The 26,722-nt window shown below is 38.9% G+C and overlaps 1 protein-coding gene across 2 annotated transcripts; it reads left to right on the top strand.

Annotated features, from left to right (window-relative positions):
- The first annotated feature begins 1,339 nt into the window (after nt 1–1,339).
- QSOX2 (quiescin sulfhydryl oxidase 2) lies at nt 1,340–26,722 on the top strand. Of its 2 annotated transcripts, none has more exons than XM_064469116.1 (12): nt 1,340–1,613; nt 5,871–5,971; nt 7,248–7,296; nt 8,432–8,537; nt 8,734–8,824; nt 11,288–11,433; nt 12,423–12,566; nt 14,729–14,858; nt 17,145–17,267; nt 18,440–18,590; nt 22,857–23,045; nt 25,647–26,722. In XM_064469116.1, the coding sequence occupies exons 1-12, from the start codon at nt 1,373–1,375 to the stop codon at nt 26,195–26,197; spliced, it is 2,022 nt and encodes a 673-aa protein (XP_064325186.1). In that variant the 5' UTR covers nt 1,340–1,372; the 3' UTR covers nt 26,198–26,722. The 2 variants fall into 2 exon arrangements, with proteins under 2 accessions (XP_064325186.1, XP_064325185.1); XM_064469115.1 differs by having other exon boundaries at nt 8,429–8,537.

Raw genomic sequence — 26,722 nt, 5'->3', positions numbered from 1 at the left:
TCATCGTTACACGTTTAACAGTTCTTCTGAACAAAATGTACTCTAAAATATCTTAGGCACTGCAGATTTTTAAAATCCTAATTAGCAGCTGCTACAAGATTTTTCAATTCTTTGAAGTGGTTGGACTTTGTTATTTTAGCCACCTACTTTTGTTGCTTACAGTGCCTGGTAAAATAGAGACAGAAAACTCCTCAGCTGGGACATGATACAAGCAACCATGTACCTAACAGCTGTTGATATGGACGCAAAAGATATGCGACTGAACTTCTTTGGGTATTAATGGTCAAGCAAAGATGATCAGGAAAAGAAAAGGCAAAGGTGGCAGAATCTGTTACTCCGTTCTCAGAGGAAAAGACTTATACTGTAAGATTCCCACCCTTGCACTGTCTGTGGATTACCAGCCAGGTACAATAATAAACTAGATTCTAACCTCTGAATTTACACCGGTGGGCCTGACGTAAGAATTCAGATCCATTTGTTTCCTACCTGTTCTTGAAGGATTAAAAGCAGTGTTTGTGATTAACAGAAGCAAGAATTATCTTTTGGGGGACCTCAGTCTTTTATTATCTGGGTTTTAAACTCATCTGAAGTCGTCCTCTGGGGACATTTCTGCAGTTGGTTTTCTGCCTCTGTTAATGTAATGAAAATATTTGAGCTTGTGTTTACAAATGAAAAGAGACTTTCATACTGTGGCTATGGCTATAAAAGGTGCTAAAATCCATTACTAGTGCACAACCAATATCAACTTACTAAAAGGACAGTTTCTAACATCCTCTTCAGAGCTCACAGCGTCCTACATGCTGCCTTTCATCGCATCTTGTGTTGAGGAGAATCGGCTCTTCCCTACCGAGTGATGTCCTTCGGGATGAAACAGTTCTTGATGCAAAGGCCACACTGTTTTAATCTCTTCTCTGTGAGAAGCTTTGTCAAGTTGAAACTTGTTTCTGTAGCAGATTGCCCCATAAACCGGCCACCAAGCTACCTGTTTTAACCTCATTCGGTTTATTTTCCCTTAAAGAGTCCCCGTGAGGAAAGGCGGCTCTGAGCACAGCGGCAAAGGGTTTATCTGCGGCGTGTCCCTGTCACCAGGGTTCGGTGCGGCCGCCCTAACGCCTCCCTCGCCCTGCGCTTCCGGGGCTGGCGGTAAGGACATGGCGGCTGGCGGTCCCCGGGGGGTAGCCGCCAACAGGCGCGTCCCCACCTGGGGAAAGGCCGGTGTGGCGTGGGGGGCGGCGGGGACCCCGCCAAAGCCGCGGGAAGGAGCGGCGGGCCGACGGGCGCTGGCGGCGGGCACTAGGCCGCGTCGCCAGGGCCGCCGCGTTGCTATGGCGCGGCCCCGCCCCGCCCCGCCCCTCGCCGCTGGCGTCCCAACATGGCGGCGGCGGGCGGCGGCGGGCCGCTGGCGCTGCTGGTCGCGCTGCTGCTGGCGGCGGCGGCGGCGGCGCGGCTGTACCGGGCGGGGGAGGACCCGCTGACCGTGCTGGCGGCCGGTTCGGTGCGGCGGGCGCTGCTCAACTCCTCCACCGCCTGGGTGGTGCAGTTCTACAGTTCGTCCTGCGGTCACTGCATCGCCTTCGCCCCCACCTGGCGGGCCCTGGCGGGGGACGTCAAAGGTGAGGCGCCGCCGCCCCCTCCGCGGCGGGCTCACACCGGGCCCCCGGTCACCGCCGCCGCCCGGTTCTCCGCAGCTCCGCCCGGCGTGAGGCCGGGCTGCCGCGGGCCCGCCCCGCAGCCGTCCGCCCCCGCGGCCTCCCTTGGGTCCCCGGGCCGCGGCCCTCGGTCCCCGCTGTCGGTGCTGGGGCCGGGACACCCGTGTGGGCCGCAGGGGTGCCTCGTCGTCCCTCGAGGCACGTGGTCGATCGTGGGATGCTCAGGTGCAGCAGGGCCTCGGCTCGCTGCGTCACCCGTGGGCTTCGGCCGTGCCTTGGCACGCGTGGCCGTGCTTTGCGCGAGCATCGTCCCTCTTCTCGCGTCTCCGGTGGCGGGCACGGCCCTCGCCACGCTGGCTGAGCAGCACGCGGGACAAAGCCAGGAGCAGGTGACAGTAGCAAGTCTCCAAATAAGAGGTTTGGTGGGAATCTAGGCATAAAAGATCACCGCCTCACACACGCAGAGCGACCCAGCTGCGGGTTTACACGCAAGCGTCTCTGCGTTGGGGTGTGCAGGTGGATGCGCTGAGGCAGGGGAGGTATGTTTAGACTAAACTCTGAGGAAAGATCTTTATCTTCTGAATGTTTTGTAAAGAGACTAGCCTGTTTTAGAGGCTAAATGAAAAATAAACATTGTGGTACTGGAGAGGCCATGTATGTGTTTGATTTATATCTTGCAAATTCAATGTAATGTGAGTGGGCTGGAAGGGGGAAAAGGCCTGCCAGGAAATAATAATACAAATACCACACTAAGTGAGAATCAGACTTTCAGGTTTGTCAAATAGTGACTTAAGAAGAGATGGTGGTCTCTGTGGTTTATACTGAGGGAGACCTGCCTTCCTCTGTCTCAGTCTGCTCAGTTTTTTTGGCAGGTGCTGAAGTGTTTTACTCCATTGGTAGACGTAAAGTAAGGAAACAAACAGGCCCCTCAGGTATCGCTTAAATTCAGTACCTCTGGGGTGAGAAGACCTGAGATTGGATTTGTAGGACATATTATGCTTAATATAGTGGTGTTAAAGGCTTTTAAACCACTCTGAACTTAGCATTTGACCCAAGAGACATTTCCAGGATGGAGACAGAAGTTTTAATGCATTCGTATGGTTTCAGTGCGAGAGGGAGTGAAGAGCTCTGGCTCTTCTCTGGCAGCCTCGTACATGAAAAGTGTTAACGATTAACAAGAAATGTAGGTGCAGTATTACGTATACGTGGATTTAGATAAACGGAAATGGAGGCCTACTCGAAAATAGGATCTGAGGGAACACAGAGCAGTAATGGCTTCAGTGCATTTCAGATGTTCCTTACTTGCATGAGGTTTTTTGTTTATTAAAGCAGTAGCTTTTTTCTGTTTTCTTTGCATAAATTCGTGTAACATTTTCACCTTCTGATTTGTTTTGCTTGTGGCCAAAACAGTATTAGATTTTCTTCTTTTTTTGAAGAAAGATAAGAACAAGGAGGTGTTTGAACACTGCAGTGAAGATCATGAAGAGCCTGAACTGACCAGAGCTTTTGTCAAAATAAGACTGGGATGTGTTTATATATTACTACAGCAGCACAATACCTTTGCAGGCGGTATTTTTTTGTAACTTGTAGTGACTTCTTCAAACATCTATCTTCCTTCTCATCTGCAGTCATGATAACTGCAAATGATGTTATGCACTTGTATTACTATAACCAGTTAAAGCCACATCTACTCTTTAATCCACTGAGTTTTTTATGAAGACTTTCATTTAAAAAGTGCATTTTTATGTTTGTGGACATTGGCACTACCAGCAAATGCAATTGGCTCCTGGTGTTATTTGTCAGCAAAATGTTTCCATTTCAAAGCTGGAATGAATGGATTTTAATAGGAGACTGAGAACAGTCGCGCTTTTCGTTGGTAGCTTCATCAAAAAAAAAAAAAAAAAACCAACCAAAAAACATGTTACCCACTTAGGCTGTCCCAACATTTATTTTTCAAAAATATTTACTTATCTGCTAGGATATTACAGCTATCTTTGAGGATGCAGGTGCATCTACATTAGAGAACTCCTAGATCACTGTGGTTGTATTTGGTAATTTGGTATAGTCCAGTTAAACTGGTGCAGACTACTTTGCCCATAAAAGGTCTGTGCTAATATACTTGATTTTTATTTCATTTCTCATTTGTTAAATCATGGCAATGCTGTCATTGCAGACTTCATAGCAGAACATAATCGTCCTGAGAAATAGGAATGGTGCTTGCTTTTGTGTAATTCACATTTTGCGTTTAATACTCCCTCTCCTCTCAGAACAGGCTTTAAGCTTAGAGTCATTGCTGCTGCACCCCTAATCACACATTTAGTTTTATTATAGTAGTGTCCAAAGTGGCCATTATAGTTAATCGTACTTTTTCTGTCTTAAAAGATGATTTGATCGATCCACCAAAATGTGTAGCGATTTTCTGTGCAGAAGTAACAAACCCTTGGAAATCCCAAAGACAACAGTCCTTGAATTGTATGCAGAAGCAATCCACTCCTCTGGATTTGGAGCAACTGTTCCAAGTCTAGCAATAATGATGTCCTTCTAGAGGCTGTTCTTTAAGCACATTTGGTGGGGAACCCCAGAGACCTTGTCATTACTTGGGAAGGAGCCTTTTTGTTAAAATACTCACAAGTAGCATGCAGGGAGATGTTCCTTGTGATGCACCTCTCTTCTCCCTGAGTTAAACTTTGTTACAGAAAATGGCATGGCGTTGCATCTACCTGCTGGAGGGAAGACACAAGGTTAATGCAAAGAAAGTATCTTCCTGGTAATGCACCGTGACTGGTGTCTTGGTATTCTGCAGCATTTCTTAAGCGGGAGCCCGTTTGACCAACCTGCTGGATTTCCAGTTTGTCGAATACATTCATTGTAACTTGATTAGCAAAACCAGACATAGTGTTGGTTAATATGATACCACTCATCTACCCCTGTCGTATAGTTCATGAGTTAGTATTTCAAAAATATTAATGCTAATTAAAAATTCATCAGCATTTTGAAAGAACAATCCAGGCCACAGTGCCCCTGTAAAGTTACACAGACTAGGCTGGGCATTCCAGCAACTTTCACATCCTTTAGAAAGGAAAAGCTCCTTTTTAAGCAGAAGCAAATGCTAAGCAGCACACATCCCAGCTGGTGCTCTTTAACCCAAGTATTTAGCTAGAGATGGGCTTGCATTGTTGTGAGCAGGCTATTTGCATTAGGTTCCTAGTGCTTCTATTCATTGTGCGGAGGAGGATCAAGACAGGTGGAAAAAGGAGGAGGAGTGGTGAAAGTTAAATGAGAGATATACCCAGAAGCCAAACTTTTTTTTTATTTTGCATTTTATTTGATGAAATTGACTGTTGTATCTTTTGTGCTCCTGTGAATACATGCCCATCTGCTCTAGCATGCTTGTAGTTACTCCTGGTGCCTGTTCAGCTGTTGGCATGTTCAGCACAACTGAAATTCTTATCAGCTGCCCCATCCTCCTCCAAAGACAAATAAAGGTCAAGCTAAATTTCAAAAGCAGCTAGGCATACAACTGTCAATCAGATCTTGAACTTGATGAAGCTTTCGTGCTCTTGGCTATAAAAGCAAGTTTAATTTTAGTGCTTTTTTAAATTTTATTGGTACTTGGGAATTGTGATGTACCTTCAAATTCTGCCCACAGCTGTTTTGATTTTAGATTAGCTTTAAAAAGTAACTAAGAAGTCTCTTGGAACAGTTCTTCTTTAAAGTGATTGCTGCAGTGGAGCATGGCTCAAAAAGTTAAGTTCCTAGCAAACTGTGAAGGAAAAATCTGTAAATTAGTTGAAAGCTTTTATTGACGTTATATAAGCGTATTTATAGGAATACTTGAACTCTGGTGATTATTGCTAGGAAACATTTATCAAGGACACTCACAGTGATGTTCAAAGTCACCTATTTAGCAGTCTGGTTAAAAGTCAGATATTTTTTGAGGTATATCTAATGTTCAGGATGTGTTGGAATTCTTATTTAGGTGTATTGAAAATACTGATTCAGCTAAGAAAAACAGGGAGGTTTTCGTTATTTTAAAAATCAGTAGATTGTATTACTTGAGAATAGAAATGAATAGCAAATGAGAATTGACTGAGGGCTTGATTTTTATGCCATTGGAATCTATCGGAGGTCTGTTGTTGATTTCCATGGGAAGCAGGGTCATCCATCAGCTGGGATCCGTGATCACTTCTGCTGAAAATTGAAAGATATCTTTGTTTTCAGACTGGGAACCTGCAATTAGAGTCGGTGTGCTGGATTGTGGGGAAGAAGAGAACTATGAGACGTGCAAAGAATACGGTATTCACTATTACCCAACTTTTAGGGTAAGTGTCACAATACATTGCCTTAGGTATATGATGCACGCTTCGTAGTAACTAAAACCCTAAAAACACTGCTTGCGCGGAGTGTTACATGTAACTGGGTGTTTTAACTGGTCTTTTACTTTGCTTTTGCTGAGAAAACTGTAGACTTGATAAAAGATTAATTTGAGTTCTTGCTGAATGCAATAGCTGGTGCAGTTATTTATAGCAGTAATTCAGTCCTCGGTTCTGAATCTGAAAAAGTCGCCTTGAAGGAGGATACTATTCGAGAAGGTACTAAGTTGTTACATTTATATAACACCTAGTTTTAATATATTTGTTCAATAATAACAATTTGTATAAATATTTTTCAAATTCAAATGTTCATGATCATTTTGGTACGTGAAAGTAAAGGTGATATATTGAAATTGCATCATGAAATCAGCTGATTTTATGACTAATTAAAAATTTACCCGTGATTGATCCTTCACTGTTTTTCCAATTAATTTCATAATTTGCTTAAACTGGCTTTTTAAAGGGATCTTGTGTTTGCCAAAAGTATCTATGATGGTTGATTTTCAGGTCTAAGTGCAATTTTTAACTTCTCTGTCTTTGTCGATCTGTGTAATTACATTATTAACTGTAAGTATGAGCAGAATGTGATGGATGAGGAGGGCTGAATAAGCTGTGTTTGCTACAACAAGAAAGAGAACAGGAGATGTTTGACAGCAGAATTTGTGATGTTCTGCTCTGATAGAAAGAACAATATTTTTTTTATTCTTTAAACTTTTGGGTGTAATTTGGAATGTACTCTTTATTAGACACTGAACCTTTCTATCTTATTTACTATAGCAGAAGGCAGTCAAGCTCCATTGTATATCCTGTTTAACCACTGGAGGGAGTTGAGAAAATGTGAATAGTGCTCTAAGTGTATACACAGTTGGTTGTACTGATTCGGTAATCAGTTAATTTGTGCTTGGGTTAGTGTTTGCTGTAATGGATCAGTACACAATATTGAATTATGCGTTACGGTATTTTTCCTCTAAAAGTTGGCTTTATTTTATATCAGAGTTTCGACTTCTACATATAAGCTACCCTCATAATAGTTGAGAAGCAGGTCTTTGGAACTTATAGGCTAAGAGGGGAAATTGTCTTCTGAACAGATAGATAAAAATGTTCTTTAATTAGAGCTGTAAAAAGTAAAAACTCTTGGAAGCCATTTTTTTTTCTAAACTGAGCTTTTGTCTGATGCAGTGAGTTATTTCAAAGCAATAATACTTTTTTTTTTTCTCCCACACAGTACTTCAAAGCATTTACAAAGCAGTTTACTACTGGAGAAAATTACAGAGGTAATGATATACTACTGTAGGAAATCCCCCGAGCAGTTATGCCTATCAGCCAGGAATGCGTCACACAAGAAGCAAAATCGCTTTGCCTGTCAATTAGTTTAGACAGCTAGAGATGGGATGGACACTAAATAGCTACTTAAGATATGATATTACAAGTACTGTATGAAAATGGAATATCAGGTAGAATTTTAGGCAAAACATTTGTTCAAGGACGTAGGGCTCACAGTCCTCTTTTTTTTTTTTGAAATGTAGTTCTTAATTTTCACAAATAGCTAGATAATTTTAAATTATTATTTATTTTATTATTAATTTTTTAAAATACCTTTTTTCCACCACACATCTCATCAGCCTCAGATCTAGTTTGCTCAGTCCTGACTCTCCTGCTTTTTGATCTGCCAGCCACTTTCCAGGCACCCTGAACCTCACTGGGGGAACCCCTATTCAGATGTTGACTCACTGAAAACAGGCTTATCCTGTGTGTCTGACAGGATCACAGCTTGAGGTGGTTTGTCTGGGGACAAAAGTAGTGTTGTCTTTTTCAATGGATTAACATTTAAAAGGCCAGAGGTCAGAAGAGAGACCACCTGCACCATTAACCCTTCATGTAGAAGTAAAACCGTAGTTCCACCCGTTACTTCTTGGCATTTGTGAGAGTCTCTGGTTTTTAATTTTTTTTATTTTAGAGCAAAAAAAGGTATTCTCACCCTTCAGTTACTTCCTCATATTGTGACTTGGTAACGTCACCTGGCCCAATTGCTGAGAACGGTGCACCTGTGCACTTTTTAATGCAGGATGGATATCCTTATTACAAAAAAGCTACTGAAGTTGCCCACACCAACTATTGTGAAAATGAGCACAGATTTAGAATGAAGCATTGTTTGAAGAGAAAATCGGCAAGGCAGGCAGATGGTTAGATTTTGAAAAGTTTTGAAGTTTTATTAATTTGGGGGTGGGATGACAGCTTTGAAATATCTCTTCTCAATGTTAAAAGGAAATCCTACAACTCAATCTTTAGTCCCTGATCTTCCTCAAATAGTATTCTGTTTTTAAGTCCAAATGTAAAGCAAAAACCTGAGAGTAATTTTTTTCCCAGTTTTCTGAAGTGTTGTATCTTTTTGTAATCTCTACTCAGCAGGAGCAGATCGAGAGCTGCAAACAGTCCGTCAGATGATGATTGACTTCTTGCAGAACCATTCCCAAGAGTTGAGACCGCCTGCTTGCCCGCCATTGGATCCAGTTTTGTAAGTTCCTTGTTTAAAATAGAGCTGGTGTATGCTTACTGTGTTAATGAAATAAAATGTAGAAGGTCCTGTTAAAGAAGGAGGAAGCTTTTTTCTTATTATCAGTTCTGCTACAAGATTGTAAAAGGAAATTCCATCAATAACAGTGGGTGTATTGCGTTCTAGCTGTGCTAAATAGCTTTTCTTTTCTTAAAAGGTCCAGCGATATCACCTCTCTTCTTGACAAGAACAGCCGTCATTATACTGCCATTGTGTTTGAAAGTAATAACTCCTATGTTGGACGAGAGGTAATGTATGACTTACAAATGACATAGTGAATCTGAATGAATGTTATCATAATATGGCTGAATTTTGTTATTTAGCCAAGCAACAAGATTTCTGATGACAGGACTGAATTAAAGGGTCATAAAGGGCAGGTCGTGCATATTTGAGATATCACAAAGACAATAAATTATATAGGGCCGTTGTATTTAGTCACACAGAGGAACTTGCTTACCAATTAATACGGTATCATGTTAACCTATTGCATTCATATTTCAGTGGAAGATTAATTTATCAGCTTCATTGTTAGCACAACTCCTTTTTCTTTCAAGATTTGGAAGACCACAACAAAAATATTGTCAGATAATGTTATTGTTTTGTTACTGCTAGAGAGCCCTTCCTAATATTCACTCTCTGGGCAGCTTTTGTGATTTCAACTCTTCATAATAATCTAGATTCTCTGGTTCTCTTTCTTCCCCTATAGATTTTAGGAAATTATATTCTAAATTAAAACGGTAGCATAAAATTATTTTCACAGCTCTGAGGCACTGAGGAAGTAAGAGTCTTTGGGTTTTTGCTTCCCCAACCCCCCCAATAAAATATTTGCTTTGGCATTGTTTCACCACCTAATGAGCCTGCTGTTAGCTCAGACAACTGTTACTTTTCTCTTCCTGCCAAGATCTAGGATAAGTAAAGAAAATAAATTACATAATTATCTAGGCATAATCTGTGTAGAAACATCCAATGTCTGTGAAATGTTTCTAATTAGATCTGATGCTGAGACGGCCCAGTTGTGTAAGTGGAGGGGAGAGTGTGTTGCCAAAAGTGAGAATCACTTTGAGAATCAGGCTGCTTCTAGACATTTGTTTTCTGGAAGCTGCTGTTGATACATGTGGGCATTACTGAATAGAAGAAATGTGATGATTATAAAGTTCTTCAGCACTTTATCACACTCGCTTTTACCTGCTGTTGTAGGAAAAGACTGAGTGTCATCTGATTAACAGAAAGTGGGGTCTGCTTTCAGAAGAAAAAAGTATTTGCTAATGTTACGTAGCATTTTAGCTTTATAGAATAGTCTAGTAAACTAGAAAATAACATTCTTTTCAAGTTTATGGTATGAGACAACATGGACAAAGCTAATAGAAGTCACAGCAGCTGAAGAAAGGAAGGCCATGCGTTGATTGCTAATGACAGGAAGGAAGGAAAGGTCTCTTAAATTACAGGCTTGAAAGTGAGGGAAAACGTAGCAAAGATAATATTCACCTGAAAGGGAAAAATATAGTGGACACTGTGAAACTAACAACAGAAAATGATATAGAAGAGGCAGAGGGGTGAAAATAAAAGAATGACAAGTAGAAATATAAGAAGAGTCAGAAGCATGGAAGGTTTTGTAGGTAAGAATGGAACATTTGAAATGGTAGTACAAGAGCATAGGCTAATGGAAAGATGTGGGGAGTGTGGTCATGAGAACGGCAAAAGAGGATGCCTTTAACAATGGGGTCTTGAAGGATTTAAGAAGGGAAGAGATGAGTAAGCTTTTTTTTTTTTTTAAAGGACAGATTTTCATTACTTATAACCAAGTCACTGTATTTGTAGGTGCAGCTTTGGCTGTAGTTGGCAAAGAGTTTTGATAGTTGAGTCCTGGCAAATCTTTGAGGCATCCTGATGTTATCACCACCTTCTGCCTCTTCCACCCTTTGAATTTTACACCTTGTGAAGAAATTTGTGCCCACTCCCAGCTGCTCTAGTGCAAAAGCCCAGCACCGGGTCTAAACAACTGATGAAGATTGGTTTGAGCCAAGATGCTGGACTGTGAACTGGAACTTCTGAGATACAGGCACCTATTCCTGTATGGAGTCTGCTGCGGGGTTGGTAAACAAAAAAAGCCAAACAGAGACCTGGGTGCTGTGGCACCCCAGACTACACAGCTTGATTTGGCAGGGCTTGCCAGGCAAAGCCTTGACTCCTGTGGAGCCCTTAATTGTTTTCTAAATCACGGACTTGGACATCAGAACGCCCTAAAGTGGTGGGACCAAATAAATGTTTCTTCACTACCTGCAAATTTGCATTCAGGCTCTTACATAAAACATGAAACATGAACCTGGAGGTGCCTGTGGATTATCCTCTGGGCTTTTTTGAGGTTTATGAGGACATTTTATCATTCATTCTCATGTTTCCTTCAGATGTTAGACTTCAAAGGGAAAAGATCAAGACAGACCAAGAAAAACCACAGAGAATAGGAGTAAACAATTTCTAGAGAAGAGTAAATCTTCTTTAACTGAAATTGTTAGTATCCACAGAATACTTGTAGATGTACTTCTTGGAGAACAGCTTAATGATACCCTTAAAGGTATTTGCTATTATTAGTCATATATTCACTATTATTAGTATTATAGTATATATTATATTCACCTGTTTATATGTCTTGTCCTACAAGACTGGATATTCCTTGAAAAATGCATCATTCCTGCCATCTTTTTATTATCCAGGTTATTTTAGACTTGATCCAGTATGAAAACATCGTTGTAAAGAGGGCGTTGAATTTTGATAAGCCTTTTCTTGAGAAACTTGGTATTACCTCAGTTCCTTCATGCTATCTATTGCACCCAAATGGGTCCCATGGATTAATTAGCATGTAAGTAGTTATCTGCCTGAGGAATACGGGGAGGTACACTTAAGTTATAAAAACAGTTTCCATAGCTTCTTTTCATACAAAGTTATTCTATAACCTTTTTTTTTTGCATATTTATAATGACGTTGTGTCCTGGCATGTAATCAATACATTGTACTGACTGAAGCTGCGTGTTCCATTTCTTTGTGTTTTAAAATTGCCTGTCTTGAGAGCTCTCTAGCAGTTATTAAATCATCTAGTGGTCTTGTTTACTCTTTGCAAGTGTTTGTAATAAACAGACATGGGTTATGCCAGTGGAAGTTAGATTTCATCATATAGTAGGGAAGATCAGCCAAAATGGTGTGGTGGCTAATTATAACCTTTGTGGTGTTTGACCACAATAACAAGTTTATGCTGCTGACAAAACTCCCTTGTTCAGTAGATGATTTGAAGTAATGTTTCTAACTGGAAACAAAAGCTCTAAGCCAGTGTTTGTTATATGGACAAATAAGCTGGTGGTTCTTAATGAACCATTTATTATTGTTACCTCTGGTTTTCTAATAAGAAACCTAATATTACTTTTCTTACCACTTGCCTGTTTATAGCTTTAACCTATTACTGTGATACTTCTGAAAGGAAAACATTTTGAAATAAAAGTGGGAAAAAGTCAATGAAGCATCACAGTTCTTAAAAAAAAAAACCAACAACTTGCTTCTGAGTCAAAATACTCTCCCATGAACACATCACCTGTGTAAGGTGAACTGATGTTTTGATGAACATGATGTGTCCTTATTTTGAATGGAATTTCAAGCCACTAATCCGAATGATTTTTATTACTATTCCGAAATTGAACATGATTTCCTTTCACTTTGTATCAAAACATAACGTGTTGTACTAGGACTGTAAAACATTAACCAAAGTGAATGTCTTGTTTTATAAATATACTAGTTTGCTTTGGATATTCCCTTAGTCTGAGATAAAAAGTAATCTTTACTTTGTCCATTTATGTGCAGTTTGAAGCCTCTACGGTCTTTCTTTTCTTCGTATTTAAAGTCACTGCCAGGTGTAAGAAAAAAACTTCTTTTGCCACTCCAGCTACCTGTTCAAGAAAACAAAGGGGAGAGCACAGAAATCAAGGTGTGGAAGGAGTTCGATAAGTAAGTGATAACCTCGATTTTCAGATCAATGCTTGGTTATAAAAGTTTGCTTGCAGTTTTTTCTTGCCCTGTGGGAAGCTGTGCTGCGATTTATTACAAAATCCTAGTGCAGTTCGAAATTTTACTCCATTTTACGCAGGTGATGCACCTTGAGTTGAATCGGTTGGTCACTACTGAATGATCTGCATTCTTCTGCCCAGTAAAATTAAATGTGTTAGTGCTTAATACTGGAGAAATCATGGCATCAATGCTGAAAGCAATGCTCTCAGCTGTTGCTTCAACTTCATCCATTTCTCAGTATATTCAGGCAACGCCTGTGAATTAGTTCAATTCCAGCATCAAGGTTACAACTTTATGATTGTGAGCAGTGTTTCAAACAATTCAGAGGTGAAATTATTGAGGGCTGCCAGTATTTGGTTTTTAGCAGCAAGCACCCGCACTGCTATGGAAGGAACATCTTCCTCCAGAAGTGTTGCAGAATACATAATTGACTTAAAAATACCAAACACTCATCACCTGTTACCTGAAGTATATAGATCGTTGATTTGAATTATTGGAAAACTTCAGCGAGTAATAGCTGTCCCTGAAAAAATAAATAGTAAAATAACAAGGTATAACATTTCCGTAGAAAATGAGAATTCTCTGTGTGTATAATAGTGAAGCAGTGCCCACTAAAACGTGCTTGTCAAAGGCAAGAATAATAGAAAATACTAAAGTCACTGTAAAAGATGTTTATCATACAAAATCTGGTAAGGTTTATCTTCACCCTCTTTGTCTGTTTGAGAGAAGGATGCAAAGGCTTTGCAGAGAGATAATCCCCCAGCATCTTTAGATGGAAAAGATGTAGGACTGAGTGCTTTCATTTTGTACTTATTTTCCTTTCATGGACATTATTAATGTCATCTCCTTTCAATGATTATTATAAAATCTTTTATATGAAACGTTCTGTTACCAAAACAACTTAGTTAAACTGAGCTGCTTTCCAGCAAGACAAAATCTTGTTGACGTGAATCTCAAGTTCAAATATCTTCTAAACAGGATTCTTTAGGGGAACCTCGGGTATTCACAAGGATGTCTCTTTATTTAAGAAACTTGAAGCAGAATTTTGCTGTTCTTTTAAATTTGTGAGTACAGTATTAATTAAGGAGGTAAATTCAGAGTAAGTCTGTAGTCTGAGTTGTTAAGAATATAGATTGTTCTGTATTTTAGTATGTTATTGCCTGCAAGTTGTTTAAGAGGTGGGGCCAGCCAGTTTCTTGAATTGATTGTTCTTTTAATTCTGTTGGGGTTTAGAAATAATAGTGTTACTGAACTCTTACAAGGAGGGTTTATTAACTATGTGAACTTCTGTTTGGTTGATTACAGTGCTCTGTATCGTACTGTCTAGAGTTTGGACTGTTAAAGCATTGAAATAGGGTGTTTTACTTGATGTATTTGTACTTTGTAAAGTGTTTTTTGTTACGAAGGTGTTTAGTTGTGAGAAAGAGCTCTTAAAATCTTTGATTTGCTTTACGTGTTTTACTTGTACCTGTCGTAAGGTGCCTAATTCTGTCTTAAGAGCTGGTGTGATTAAAATTGGCTGTTAAACTTGTGTGCAAAGAACCTACAGTAAAACTGCATTTGGGAGAGGAGTTCTAGATTCAGTCCTTTCCAACATTGGCTGTTTTCGGTCTTGTTTGCACTCCTGCTCTGTGTATAATCTACTTTTGTTCAACAAGTCTCCCTTTTTTCATAGTATGTCATTTTTCTCTTTGTGGTCAGTCCTGAAGAGAAGCTATAATTTCTTTCCACTAGCTGTTTCCTTGCTGGCAATGTCAGGGTTCTAATTTCATCACAAGGTAAAGCTGGCTGGGAGGGTAAAAGTTTAGTCAAACGTAAAAGAAATTCTTGTGTGTGGTTATGCTTCGTTTGACTAATCTCAGAACAAAATGACATAAAATTACTCTCTTAAGAGTACAGTTAAACTCATTGAACTTGACATTCACCGTACCGAGCACTGCTGTGTCTTCCCGTACTGGTGCGGGGTATACTGCAATCACTGTGGAGTGGCAAATGTTGAGGTTTTAATGACACCTACTATATATCAATTTTACCTTCATGACTGGTGAGAAAATGAGCAAAAGAAACCTGCCACTTTATAACGTTATATATGTGTCTTTCAGATCTAAGCTGTACATGGCTGACCTTGAATCGGGATTGCATTACCTGCTCAGGGTAGAGCTTGCTACGCACAAGACACTTGAGGGAGCTGAGCTGAAGACCTTCAAGGATTTTGTTGCAGTCTCTGCCAAGGTATACACTTCTAGTCTTTGATTATTTGTAAGAATAAAGTGACTCTAACATAAAATTTATTATGTGACATAAGTCTCTCAAAATGTCTTTCAGAATGTTTAAATATATGCTTCCTCACTAGCTTAAAAATAATTTTCTGTTTTTTTAAATGTTATTTTTGAGTTATTGTATGCTGATCTGATATACTTATAGGGTTGAAATGCATTTTAATTTAATCTTAGAGGGCTCGAAATTAAATAAAGCTTAAGTAGTCTGCAGCATATTGAACAAACACTGTAAATACAGCCCATTTATCAGCTTTCCAGGATAAGTAGCTATTGTAACTAAGTGGGATTAAAAAACCTTTGGTTTTTGTTCTTGACTTTTGGATTTTGTTAGTGCATGCTTGGCAAATGGTGTTCTATTTAGAGATGTCTAAATTTTGAATATAATTGAGGTATTGAATTTAATTGAGTATTTAAAAAATAAAGATGCTTACATATTACATTTGAGTGAAGGGGCAATATATATAATATAATGTGATATGACTACAAAAAAAATTTAAATAATTCAACTTTATAATGTCAGACTCCTGAAATGACCAATGTTTCTTTGTATTTACTTACTGAGCAGCCAACACTTTGTTTTGTTTTAAAGAAAGCGAACCAATATATGTTTAAGGGAATAATAAGGCCTATATGAACTATTTCCAAATATCTGGATTTATCTGAAAATCAGACAGACAGTTTCTTCCCCCCCCCCCCCCCCCCGCAGCCGTCAGAGGTCAGAAATCTCTAGCTGGCCTCATTTCTTTAAGAAAGTGTAGCATAATCTTTCCATTGTATTATCCCTAAAACATCCTCTCTTCTTCCTGATGGCTCCTGGCCAGCTGATGTCATCTGCTTCCCTGGCTATTAGTGCGTAAATGGGGAATGCTCATCTCCAGACTGCCTTTGCACAAGTGGGGACCCAGTCCTTTATTTGCATTCTCATCATGTAACACTTTCCTCGTGGTTCTCATTCATGGTTCTCGGGTGTTCCATCCGATACTAGCCTCCTGTGTAACAGCGTTCGTAGCGATGATAAATCCAAAGTCACAGAGGTCTCTGGTTCCCTACTTGGGGAATTTTCATTGTTGCAGAATTAGGTTTTTTGGCAGACGGTGCAGAAGTCTGTTTTTTGAATCCTTCGTGAGACTGATACCTACATGAGATACTGTGCAACTATTGTCTTTTAGATAGTAATGCGTGATATTCTGGGGCTCCTGCAGGAGTAGATGTAGTTAGAGTATGCTGTCAGTAGTTCAGATGTGCGCTGCGTTTTTTACAGGCTATTTAAGAGTTGTCTTTGAACCCAAACCATGCACAGGGTCCCTTGTGTTAGGTACAATACAGACAATTAGCAAAAGGGAGTTCCTGCCCATTAGATTCGCATGGTATCAAGTAAGAAGTCTATGAATTACAGATATTATTGATAGTTAGACAATTATCTAACTAGCCTACGTAGTTAGACGTGACTAACATATGTATAGCATGTTCTGTCATAAATTGCTTTATGTATTTAATGTAGCAGATACAGGGACTTTATCTCCCCATCTGTTGAAATACTGCTCCCTCCGGAATGGCACTTAGAGGATGGCATGCATGCTCTACTTAATTCTATAGTAATTATAACTATTACTAAGGAAAAATACCATTTCTACTGTAAAGTAATGGCATTATCCCTGATTTACAGTTCCTCACAGTCATCTGCCAGCCTCTGACTTCTTTAAATTGCAAGTTAAGGAAGGCGACTGTCTCCAAATCACTTTGGAAAACAGTTACACACATGAGGTGGAAAATGCTTTTCTAGATAACCATCATCATCTAAATTTACAGAAATCTGAACAAGTATTTTTATAAGAACTAATTTTTGTGATTAATCTTGTAAGAGTGAGATGGGACTTCAGCCTCCCTGGTTCACTTAGGTCTTGTGCTCCTTTTTGAACTATACACTGAGCTGAGTTACCTTAATGTGATATTCTACGTAATCTGTCAAAAGTTGTTCTGTAGCATTTCTGCCTGCTGCTGAGTATTTTCATTTTACTAGTTAATATTTTGTGCGTGCAACTTCTTAAATTTTGTAAGAAAAGTAGTGTGAGGTGGCTTTTTACTGAAAGCAGAACAAGTAATTAATTTGCTCATACTAAAAGAAAATCTGAAGCATTTTAAAGACAGGACCAACGCATCTAGATAAAGATAAATGTCTCACTGCTAATGAGATTTGTGCTTCAAAATATGGGTATTTTCTTATTTTTTTTTTTCTCAGCTTTTTCCTGGCCGTCAGCCTGTGGTAAAGTTGTTAGAGACCTTGCAAGAGTGGCTGGTGAGCCTTCCATTAGACAAAATCCCTTATGATGCTATCCTAGATCTGGTCAACAACAAAATGCGGGTAAGCTGTTGCTAGTTTCCAGCATAAAATACAGCATTAGTAAAGGATAAGATTCTGTATCAATCTAAGACATCAGTTACTGATGGTCCCTCAGTCATAATGGAGTTATAAGAAGGTTAAAATGAAAATAAAGTGAAACCATTACCAGGAAAAAAAATCCAATGAAGGAACTGAAATGAGAGAATTGAAATACACAATCCTGCCTCAGTTTTGTAGCGAGCAAGCAATCGCAAACATAGACACGTTCCCTAACGTCAGCTTCAAATGATGCAAGATTCCCAGCAGATGTTTTTTGAGTTGCCTTTGCGTGCTATGCCCGCCATCAGCAGGATTCTCTTGAAGGTCAGAGTTTAAGTGATGGGAAACTTACCCACTAAAATGGGCGTTATTCCTGAAGGGTTTCCCCAAATGCTCTTTCATTTCCCGGCACAGTAAAGGCCTGGCTAAGAATCCCATCTCACTTTGGTAATGCAAAGCCCTTTGACGGGCCACCTTTGTACAGAAGTTAATGCCAGTCTGTCTTCCTGTGAAATGGCCTTGCTATCTGAAACTTGGAAACTTCCTGTGTGTTTTAGGAAGCAGAGAGATAAGTCTCGGAAACTGAAATCTTGCGCTGGATTTTAGGTATAATGAATAAGTAGTGGTTTTGTTTTAAGAAGAAATAATAAAGAATTCAGCATCTTAGCCTGTCAAGACTTTACCACTAAGTTATGTAGATCTTGCTGAGTAATATGGAATTCTTAATGTGCCCAGGGAAACCGTAGCTCTCAGTTTACTGTAGTATTTGTGCATTTTGTGGTCGTACTGTGCCTAAAAAGAACTTCACAAGTTAAGCTGCTTAAGGTATTCTGTCAGACTAATTAGACATTTATGATGTGCATTTTAGTAGGTTTGACATCAGTGACTGTACGTTGTGTATCATGCGGTATATTTGGAAGAGGGATGAGTTTTATAATGGGGCACCAGAGTAGCTCAGACTTAAGGATTGTTTTAAGTTTGTTTACCTTAAGCATGAATCATTAGCAACAAGTGCAGAGAGTCATTTACTGTTCTTTATCCTCGGATCACCTCAGTTTCGAGGTAGGATCAGCTGTGACTGCTGTTATGTTCAGTAGTGAATTTAGGTCCCAGAGCTGCATATATCTTAAATACATAATTTTTTTTTCTCTCAGATTTCAGGGATATTTCTCCCTAAGAAAGTTCAGTGGGTCGGATGTCAGGGCAGCAGACCAGAGCTGAGAGGTTATAGCTGTTCCCTTTGGAAGCTGTTTCACACCCTAACTGTTCAAGCTGCGCTGCGACCAAAAGCTTTGATAAATACAGGTAAGCAGCAGTTATTTGAGACACTTGAAGGAAGAGACAAATATGTGCAGCAGTTCTGCTGTGCAATAGAAGAGGTAACGGAATAGAGCAAATTTTTCTGTGTGTAAGTACTCAACTAACACATTGGTGGAGGACAGGGGCTTTCGGGGCTTAGCTTTCAGGTTTGTACCAGCAGAGGTCAGAGCATAGCTTTAGTGCAGCGGGAGGGCTTTGAAAGAAAGCATGTCAGTTCTTGCTTAGAAATGTGGTAAATGAAGTATGTGGCCCTAAAGATGCGAGCAATAAAGCAGAAGGAGAGAATTCCAGACAAAGAAATTTTGAACTACCTGAAAAGGGATGAAGATTGTTCAGGTTACCTGAGCTCACACTGTTTATTTAATTTTAGAAGAATGAGATTTAACTGTACAGTTTAGTAGCTATAAAAGCTGTACAACTGTTAGTCAATCCTGTAATTTTATTTCTTAAATACCAAATGTTATGACTGGGATGTTTTTCAGCTGGATGTGCCTAGCGTCCATTAATCGTGCAGTGATGTACTACTTTGCAAGCATTCTGTAGAATTGCTTATTTTTACACTTGCAGCATCCTGTGAAGCAGAATGTTAATATTCTGGTGACGATTCGTGTTTAAGAAACATGCTGGATATAGAATCTGTTTTCATGACACAATGGAAATAGAATTACTGATGCTAAAATATTGGCCTTCATATGTTTTTATTCTTGCCAGGACAGTGCTTTGTTTGATTATAGTTCTATCTAGCTTTCATTTAAACCTTTCTAATGTCTTTTCCAAGGAATTTAAGAATGCTGGATGGAATGTTACTAGATCATAAAACTGAGAAATTTGCAATTTATCAGATGCTGATTGTATGTTAGGAAAAAAATAGTCTATTACTTCAAAATATGGATCTATGCATTTGTCCGGAATTACTTGCAATCACGGTGAAAATCTCTCAATTCTTAATATTGAGTCTCCTGCAGAATAGGGATTTTTTTTTTGCTAGCTAACCATCCTGTTGTTGACTTCTGTTTCTTTGTTTTGTCTTGTTTTGTTTTTTATTCATGTGACAGTAGGTTGAATCCCTTTAATTTAGTACTGTGCTCTGCCTGGTGAGTTTGGGGGCTTTTTTGTACCGGATATATAATCTGTTCAACAGGATCGTGCAGAAGTTAAATTTCCCCTTTTGTCCCAGTTGCCAAAGGTGTTCTAATTAAAAGTAAAAATGTTCTTAATATTTAACTTTACAAAATCGCATCTTAAATTGCTGCCACGTTTCAAGCACGAGCTCTAGTCAGTCCAAAGTTAAAAATACATCGTAGAACCTGAAAACTCTTTGGCACACTTAACCATCGATTTAAATCGGGACAGATATGTGATGATCACTTCTTACGGCGAAAGAATTGGGTCAGTCTGAGACTGTCGGATTATGTCTTGGGAGGTTTTCCTCTCCTTATTGCTTGTTTAAATCCCATCTACTAAAAAGCATGATGTACTCCCTAATCCTTCCCACCACAGGTAGGGTTTTATGGTTCTTGTCCACTTTAAAGATTAGGGTTACCCTGAATTGCAGTAGTTTGGGAGGAAAGAGAAAAGGAGGATTACACAATGATACGTGGCAGATGTTAATAGAAGATTCATCTCTGGGCTGATAAAAGAAAAACAAACAAAATGAGCCATTTTGCGATTGTTTGTTTTTCTTTTTAAAGCAGCTGTATTTTTCTTGATAGCTTCCTCTGCTTGTGGAGTCTGGCAGTCAGCGTGAACTTGCTGCAGCTCCCCTGATAGAATGATTTTTATCTGTTTATATTTGACACGTTTTAACATTGAACGGTGTAATTTGAACCTGCGGTGGGATCCAGCATAAGGGAGTCCGAAGGAACTCTGAACAGAACTGCTTATATCCGAGGACATATAAAATCATTGTAGAAGTCTAGTCCTGATCATGCTTAATTATATGAAATGTGATTTTAGGTAATAGGATCTATTGGTGTGAATCAGACAAGCTTGCGGATTTTATAAAAAAACATTATCTGGATTCTTTTTAATCTGTTGCTGAATTTGAAGGACCTCCCCACAAAATGAATTTTCAAGAGCGTAACATTACACAGAAGAACAGATATAATTAAATTTGTGTATGAATCTCTGTTCCTCCGTAAAGAGGTTATTTGCTAGTAGTTACTTCTGTTGTGTGTGGTGTTGGTTTTTTTCTAAATATATATTTTAGTACACACAGTAGAACTGATTTGCCTGAAATTCATTCCAACTTCCCAAAATTATTTTTCAGCCTTTCTTTTAATACTGTAATTTAATCTGCTTTAATCTCGTAGCTTTTATTTATACATGCCTGTTCAATCACGGATATTGAATGTCTGAGTGGAGATTGTTTGCTTTTTATGTGTTGTGTTTTTTGGCTTTAAAGACTCTTCTTAAACATGGCAGCCAAAACAAATAATGTTCTAAATAAAGGTGTTTATGACAGTCTTCAAGCATTTCTTATATGTAGCAGATAAGTGCTCTGATAGTTTTGAATAGGTTTTGTTGAGGATATTTTTTTAAAAAAAACCGATGCACATACGGAGGGCATATGTGCTACCAAACTCTTTGTTATGCACTGCCAGAATAGGACAGTGAGCAAAGCACCGTAACCCTTTACTACAGAACCTACAAAACCTGCATTGTAAATTACTCGTGGTAGAGGTGTTCAACTGCAGGGGTCGGTAATTTGATCAATCTGCATCATAAAATGTGTTTCGTTTGACAGGTGTATATTCGTGGTAACGTATGGTACGTTTGTAAATACATTTTGGCATAATTTACTAGGTCAATTAAGCATGAATCAGAAAATCTGTGAGACAGAGATGAAACCATTAGGATTTCAAGAATTATATCAGGTTTCCAAGCCACTTATAGATGTAGGGACTACCTGCTGTCACAGTAAAGGCCCAGGATACAGTTCTCAATCTGTAAAGACCTTAGCTTATTTCTGAATGAAATAGTGATTCTTTTGCATTATCTTTAGTGTAAAAGTGTGAATGTTGTAGGAAGAATAATGCGCTTTTGTATTTATTTTTGAAGGAGTTCCTGAGTAACTCTTGAAAATGCAAATGTTGCTAAGTAGCTATTGTGTATGTGCATTCAGTGCCTGCCAAAAAAGCCGTGGAATTAATAACTGCAATGAGAGTCTGGTATTCTGTAATACCTCAGAGTTATGGAGTAACAAACATCACAGGCACCTTGTGAAATACTTCTCAGAGGGGTTTTGACTCTTAGTTTTTCAGTAGCAACGACATACTGTGACCATAACTTTAGTGCCTGAGCATAAATGTGGTGATGAATGCATAACATAAATGTTCATGTGGTTGTTGGGCAAGGTATTGGAGAAAGCCTCTGCTTCCAGAAGAATTGTGTGAAGTATAGACAGCGTGGGCTTTGCATTTTTAACAATTTCAAAATGTCCTCTGATAATGGGCTTCTGAAAAAAAAAATTGTAATATTTGATTTTCGTTTAGTGAAGTTTGTTCCCCCCTCAAATTGCAAGATATTCTTCCTAGAAAGGTTGGACTAGATGATCCCTGAGGTCCCTTCCAACCTGGGATTCTGGGATTCTGGGATTCTCTTTGAAAGGAGAAATTTCACTGTAAAGAACATGTGACCTTTAACTCTTGCTTTAGTGTGTTGTTCAGGGTAACTTTGAACACAATTGTATAGACCAAGTGTGTTAGTATGTGTTGGTGTAAGTGGCTACTTTGCATTTTTAATAACGCTGCCTCTCACCTAGTGTTTTTTGAGCCTTAGTGTGTTTGAAATAATTCCCTTGTAGTTGTGTCTGAAATCCCAGACAACCTTTCAAAACAGTTTGTTTTGAAAGGAAGTGTTTAAGATCACTTTAAACTACATTCTTTATTGCCAAGTAATCTGGTTTCTAAAAGTGTCACTGCAACTACTTAGTGAGAATATCATATATGTATTTCTTTGGGGAGGGCTATTTCTTGTAAGAACTGTGTGAATCTTTTAACCCCTCTAATATCTTTGTGACTTACTGAGGTGTAGGTTCTGTATGATGGCACAGTTGCTATGGATATCTTCAACTTATAAAAGCGGCTAGTTTCTTATTTCTAAAGCAGAGGGGTAAATTTGCATGGAACAAGAAGGTAGCAACGCTTCCTTTCCTTTTCCCACAGTTCACTTTTACGTATGTCGAAGTGCTTGTGTTGAAGCTATGTTTGTGCTGATGGTGCTAAATGCATCTATCATCTGCCTTCCCAGGTCTTGAAGACAATCCCCAAATAGTACTTCAGATCATGCGGAGGTACATTCACCACTTTTTTGGCTGCAAGGCTTGCACTCAGCATTTTGAAGAAATGGCTAAAGAGTCCATGGATTCTGTGAAAACCTTAGACAAGGCTGTTCTCTGGCTCTGGGAGAAACACAACGTCGTGAATAACAGGCTCGCAGGTATGCAAGACCTTGCTTAAGGAAAACCCACCAAAGGTAGCTGTGCCTGAAAGACAGGGCTATGGCATTTTATACAACGTGGCTTCTATCTGAACAAAGGCAGGCAAATCATGCTCCTAACGGGAGTTTAGAAACAACAGTAGCAGTTGTTCCACCCTGACGTTCTTTTATTAAATACTGACTTCAAAAGATTAACTCCACATTTGCATCGGTGTACAAGGAAGGGTACTTGTGTATAGAGCAAAACCTAGAGCATCCCAATCAACTCTGACTCTAAAGACCAACACGCTAACCTTTGCACGAGTGAGAAACACACGCTTGAGATATGCTATCCTCCACTAACATGGCTACCTCTTATGATAAATAATGAAAAAACATCATTATTGTCAAAGATACTGTTTCTTCTGCGATTTCACCTGTTGCTTGATGAGAGGATCTTTCTGGAGTACAAATCAAAGCCTTTTCAAAAAAGGGCAATACAGTTCAGCTACCTATTGGTGGATAAAAAATATTTAAATTTCTTTCTGTAACAGTTTAAGTAGATGTTAAAGCCTGCCTTCATCTTGTTCTGGAGAGATACTGTATAGAAAATGATGATAATTGAACAGCAGATTTTCTCAGCGTAAAAGAGCCTAAACTATTAGCAGATCAGCAACTGAATAAAATAAAATTACTGTATGAAGAAAATCTGCTCCCCCACTAGATTGCTATGTTTTCAGCTAGACTAAAAGTACCATTAAAATACTGGTTGTATTTAATCCGTTCTGTTATGGGGATATCAAGTAACTAAAGCACTAAAGAAAATTGGTTTCTCTTTGCACTTAATCTCTGTCTGCTGTTATGGATCTGTGTAATGTAGCATTAGTTACAATTTAAATATGCTGTATTGTGTTTATATTATGGTTATGCTGAATTCCCAAGATTTATGAAGTATTAAATACTGTTGTGAGCATAACCAGTTTGTCTCCTTTCTCCAAGGAGGAAGAAAGTAAATGATGAGGTATTAAATAAAAACATCCCCTGACGTTTGTTACTATTGCCAGGTTGAACACAGGAAAAAAAAGTCGCCTTGTTAACTTGAAGTCGCTAAGTAGTGGAGCAATATACTGATTTAGAACATTAAGTTATTGGAAAACTCGCATGGATATTGATTTAGATGATGCAACAGCCGGCTAAAATACCCTTTTAGTAAGAAGTATAAACATGCTGGAATAAATAATAAAATTAAATTATGCTTTTTCAGTTTACTAAAATTTCTCTTTGGGACAGTGACTTATTTTAATTCCTAAAAGCTGCATCTGTATTTCTGGTAATATATAGAGCTTGCAATGAGAAATTATGTTTGACTGGTCAATGAAAACGCCTTGGCACAGCCTTCAGGTGCGGGTCATAAGATTGCTGTATATGGCTCTGCCCTATTTAACTCTTCCCTGTTGCTTTAGAAGGTACAGAATTTATAGCATTCTTCTTTTTGGCAGGAAAACATGAAGTACAGAAAGTGTTCTGTTTGTAGTCTTACCGTAAGATGTTTTGTTTCTACTTTCTCTGCTGAAACAAATTGCTTACTGAGTGATCTTTGTTTAAAGATACCCGAAATGCAGACTTACTCTCTTACTTGTAAATGTCAAGGAGACAAATTAATTTTTAAGCATTCTTTGAATGCCTAAACAATATTTTGCTCAAAATCATGGGGAAGTTTCACGCCTTTAAAAACGATAAAAATAATAATAGAGAGAATCTATAGTTATTCCTGAAATATTTTAAGCATTAGTGTACTAGCAACAATCAGATAAAGTAGCTTTTTTACCAGATAGAGATTTTTGTTCTAAAAATTATCTCCATCCACACTTTAAAATGTTATTTTTTTAGAGCGAAATGCACCACTGACTACAGTGTTCAGCTCTTTGCCATCAAGACCAAAAGGTGGCCAGAGCTGTGAGCAAGCGAAACGTTAAAATTGGATCTAGTTCAAGACAGCTTTATATGTTCAAACGCTAAAAAGCAAGCTGAAAAATACATCTTAAATATGATAATGGTTTTTAAAGTACTGAGAATGGTTTGCTATAGTAATAATGCAAGCTATGAAAAAGCAAGCTTAGGACGGAATGGTTCACAATATAGAAACATGAAAATACCTGCAGGTCTTTGGCCTTGAAACTGCTTGCTGCAAACCAAGCTTCAGGATTAAAGAGTATTGAGTGCAAAAGGGCTGTTTTGAACTATAATTCAAGTTAACCCCTGAAAGGCCCGGGTGGTGGCGTTTTCACACCTTCTAAAAGCCTAGCAGTTGTAGTATCTTGTGTTAGAATTGAACACTAGCTGAGAGAAATGGAAAATAATTAAGATTTAGCGTTTGTATTTGAGAGAGGAAGCAATGCTTCAGAACTAATTGAGGCATCCATAAGGAAACTTATGAATTTCCAAATTTGTTCATGATTCTCTTCAGTTTAATACAAATATTGTGCTGTGGGCTTTTTTTTGTTGCCAACCTCACTATTTGTAGGTGGAAAATACTCTCTGTGGTTTCCGGTGCGGTGTCTCATGGTTCAGCCCTCCCGGTTCATTCACTTCTGTTATTGTTTTTTTTTTCCTCTCAATTAGGTGATTTGACTGAAGATCCAAAATTTCCCAAAGTTCAGTGGCCAACTCCAGACATTTGTCCTGCATGTCATGAAGAAGTTAAAGGATTGCACAGCTGGAATGAAGCCCAAGTTCTACAGTTCATGAAGTATCACTATAACAGTGAAAATATTCTCTATAAATACACTGAAAGCCAGACTGACCCCAGTGAGACTGAACAGGGAGATACAAGGGAGGGGAAGGACAAAAGCCTACTGAAGAAACCAAGTGGAAACAGAGAAAATAAGAGCCAGGATAAAGAAAACGTGCTCGATTCAGAATCTAAGGTGTTAGATAAGCTAATAGCAGATCACGGACCTGTCAAAGGTAGCGGTAAAAGCGCAGTTGGATCAGCCAACCTTAAAGAGACGAAGCAGGCTGTGTCTTTCTTAGGGATTGGATTTTCGAACATCGACATGAGTCTGTGTGTCATTCTGTATGTAGCGTCGTCCTTATTTTTAATGATAATGTACTTTTTTTTCCGAATGAGATCTAAACGGTGGAAAGTGAAGTATTATCGTTCATCTGTATAGAAGTTTAATTGGAAACAAAGTTTTCATCGTATGTGGCTGTTCGGTACCAGATGCAGCTTTAATATTTATGATCAGGGATTTTATATACAGTATTCCTTGTTTAAAACCCCTTTCTTCCCAAGTCATTTCACAAGTGTTCTAGCTTAATGTGCGGAGCTCACCGTAAGGACCCCAGTCTTTAACTGAGGCACATAGTGCCATCATCAAATGCCCGCTGAAGGAAGCGTTGTGTTTTCAGTTAAGACTTTTCCATGACTTACCACCTACATCCTTTACTCATTTTCAGAGTAAACATTACATTATGCAGTCGACTGTGCCTGGTTTTAGAAGGAAATTGGATATTGTTTTGTGCACTTCAAGTTAGGGTGGTTTTTTTTGTTAATTTATCCAGAGCTGATTTTACCTACCAGAGTACTGAAGAGTGATGCTCTGTAACCTTGGCTGCTTCATTTGGAGAAGCAAGAATTCTGATTCTTTCGTTCAGGAAACAAGAATTCTACTCTGATTAAATCAATTCTAAACCTC

Source organism: Phalacrocorax carbo, chromosome 18 (assembly GCF_963921805.1).
Source record: "Phalacrocorax carbo chromosome 18, bPhaCar2.1, whole genome shotgun sequence".
Lineage (NCBI taxonomy): Eukaryota > Metazoa > Chordata > Aves > Suliformes > Phalacrocoracidae > Phalacrocorax > Phalacrocorax carbo.
This window is presented reverse-complemented; position numbering and strand designations above follow the sequence as displayed.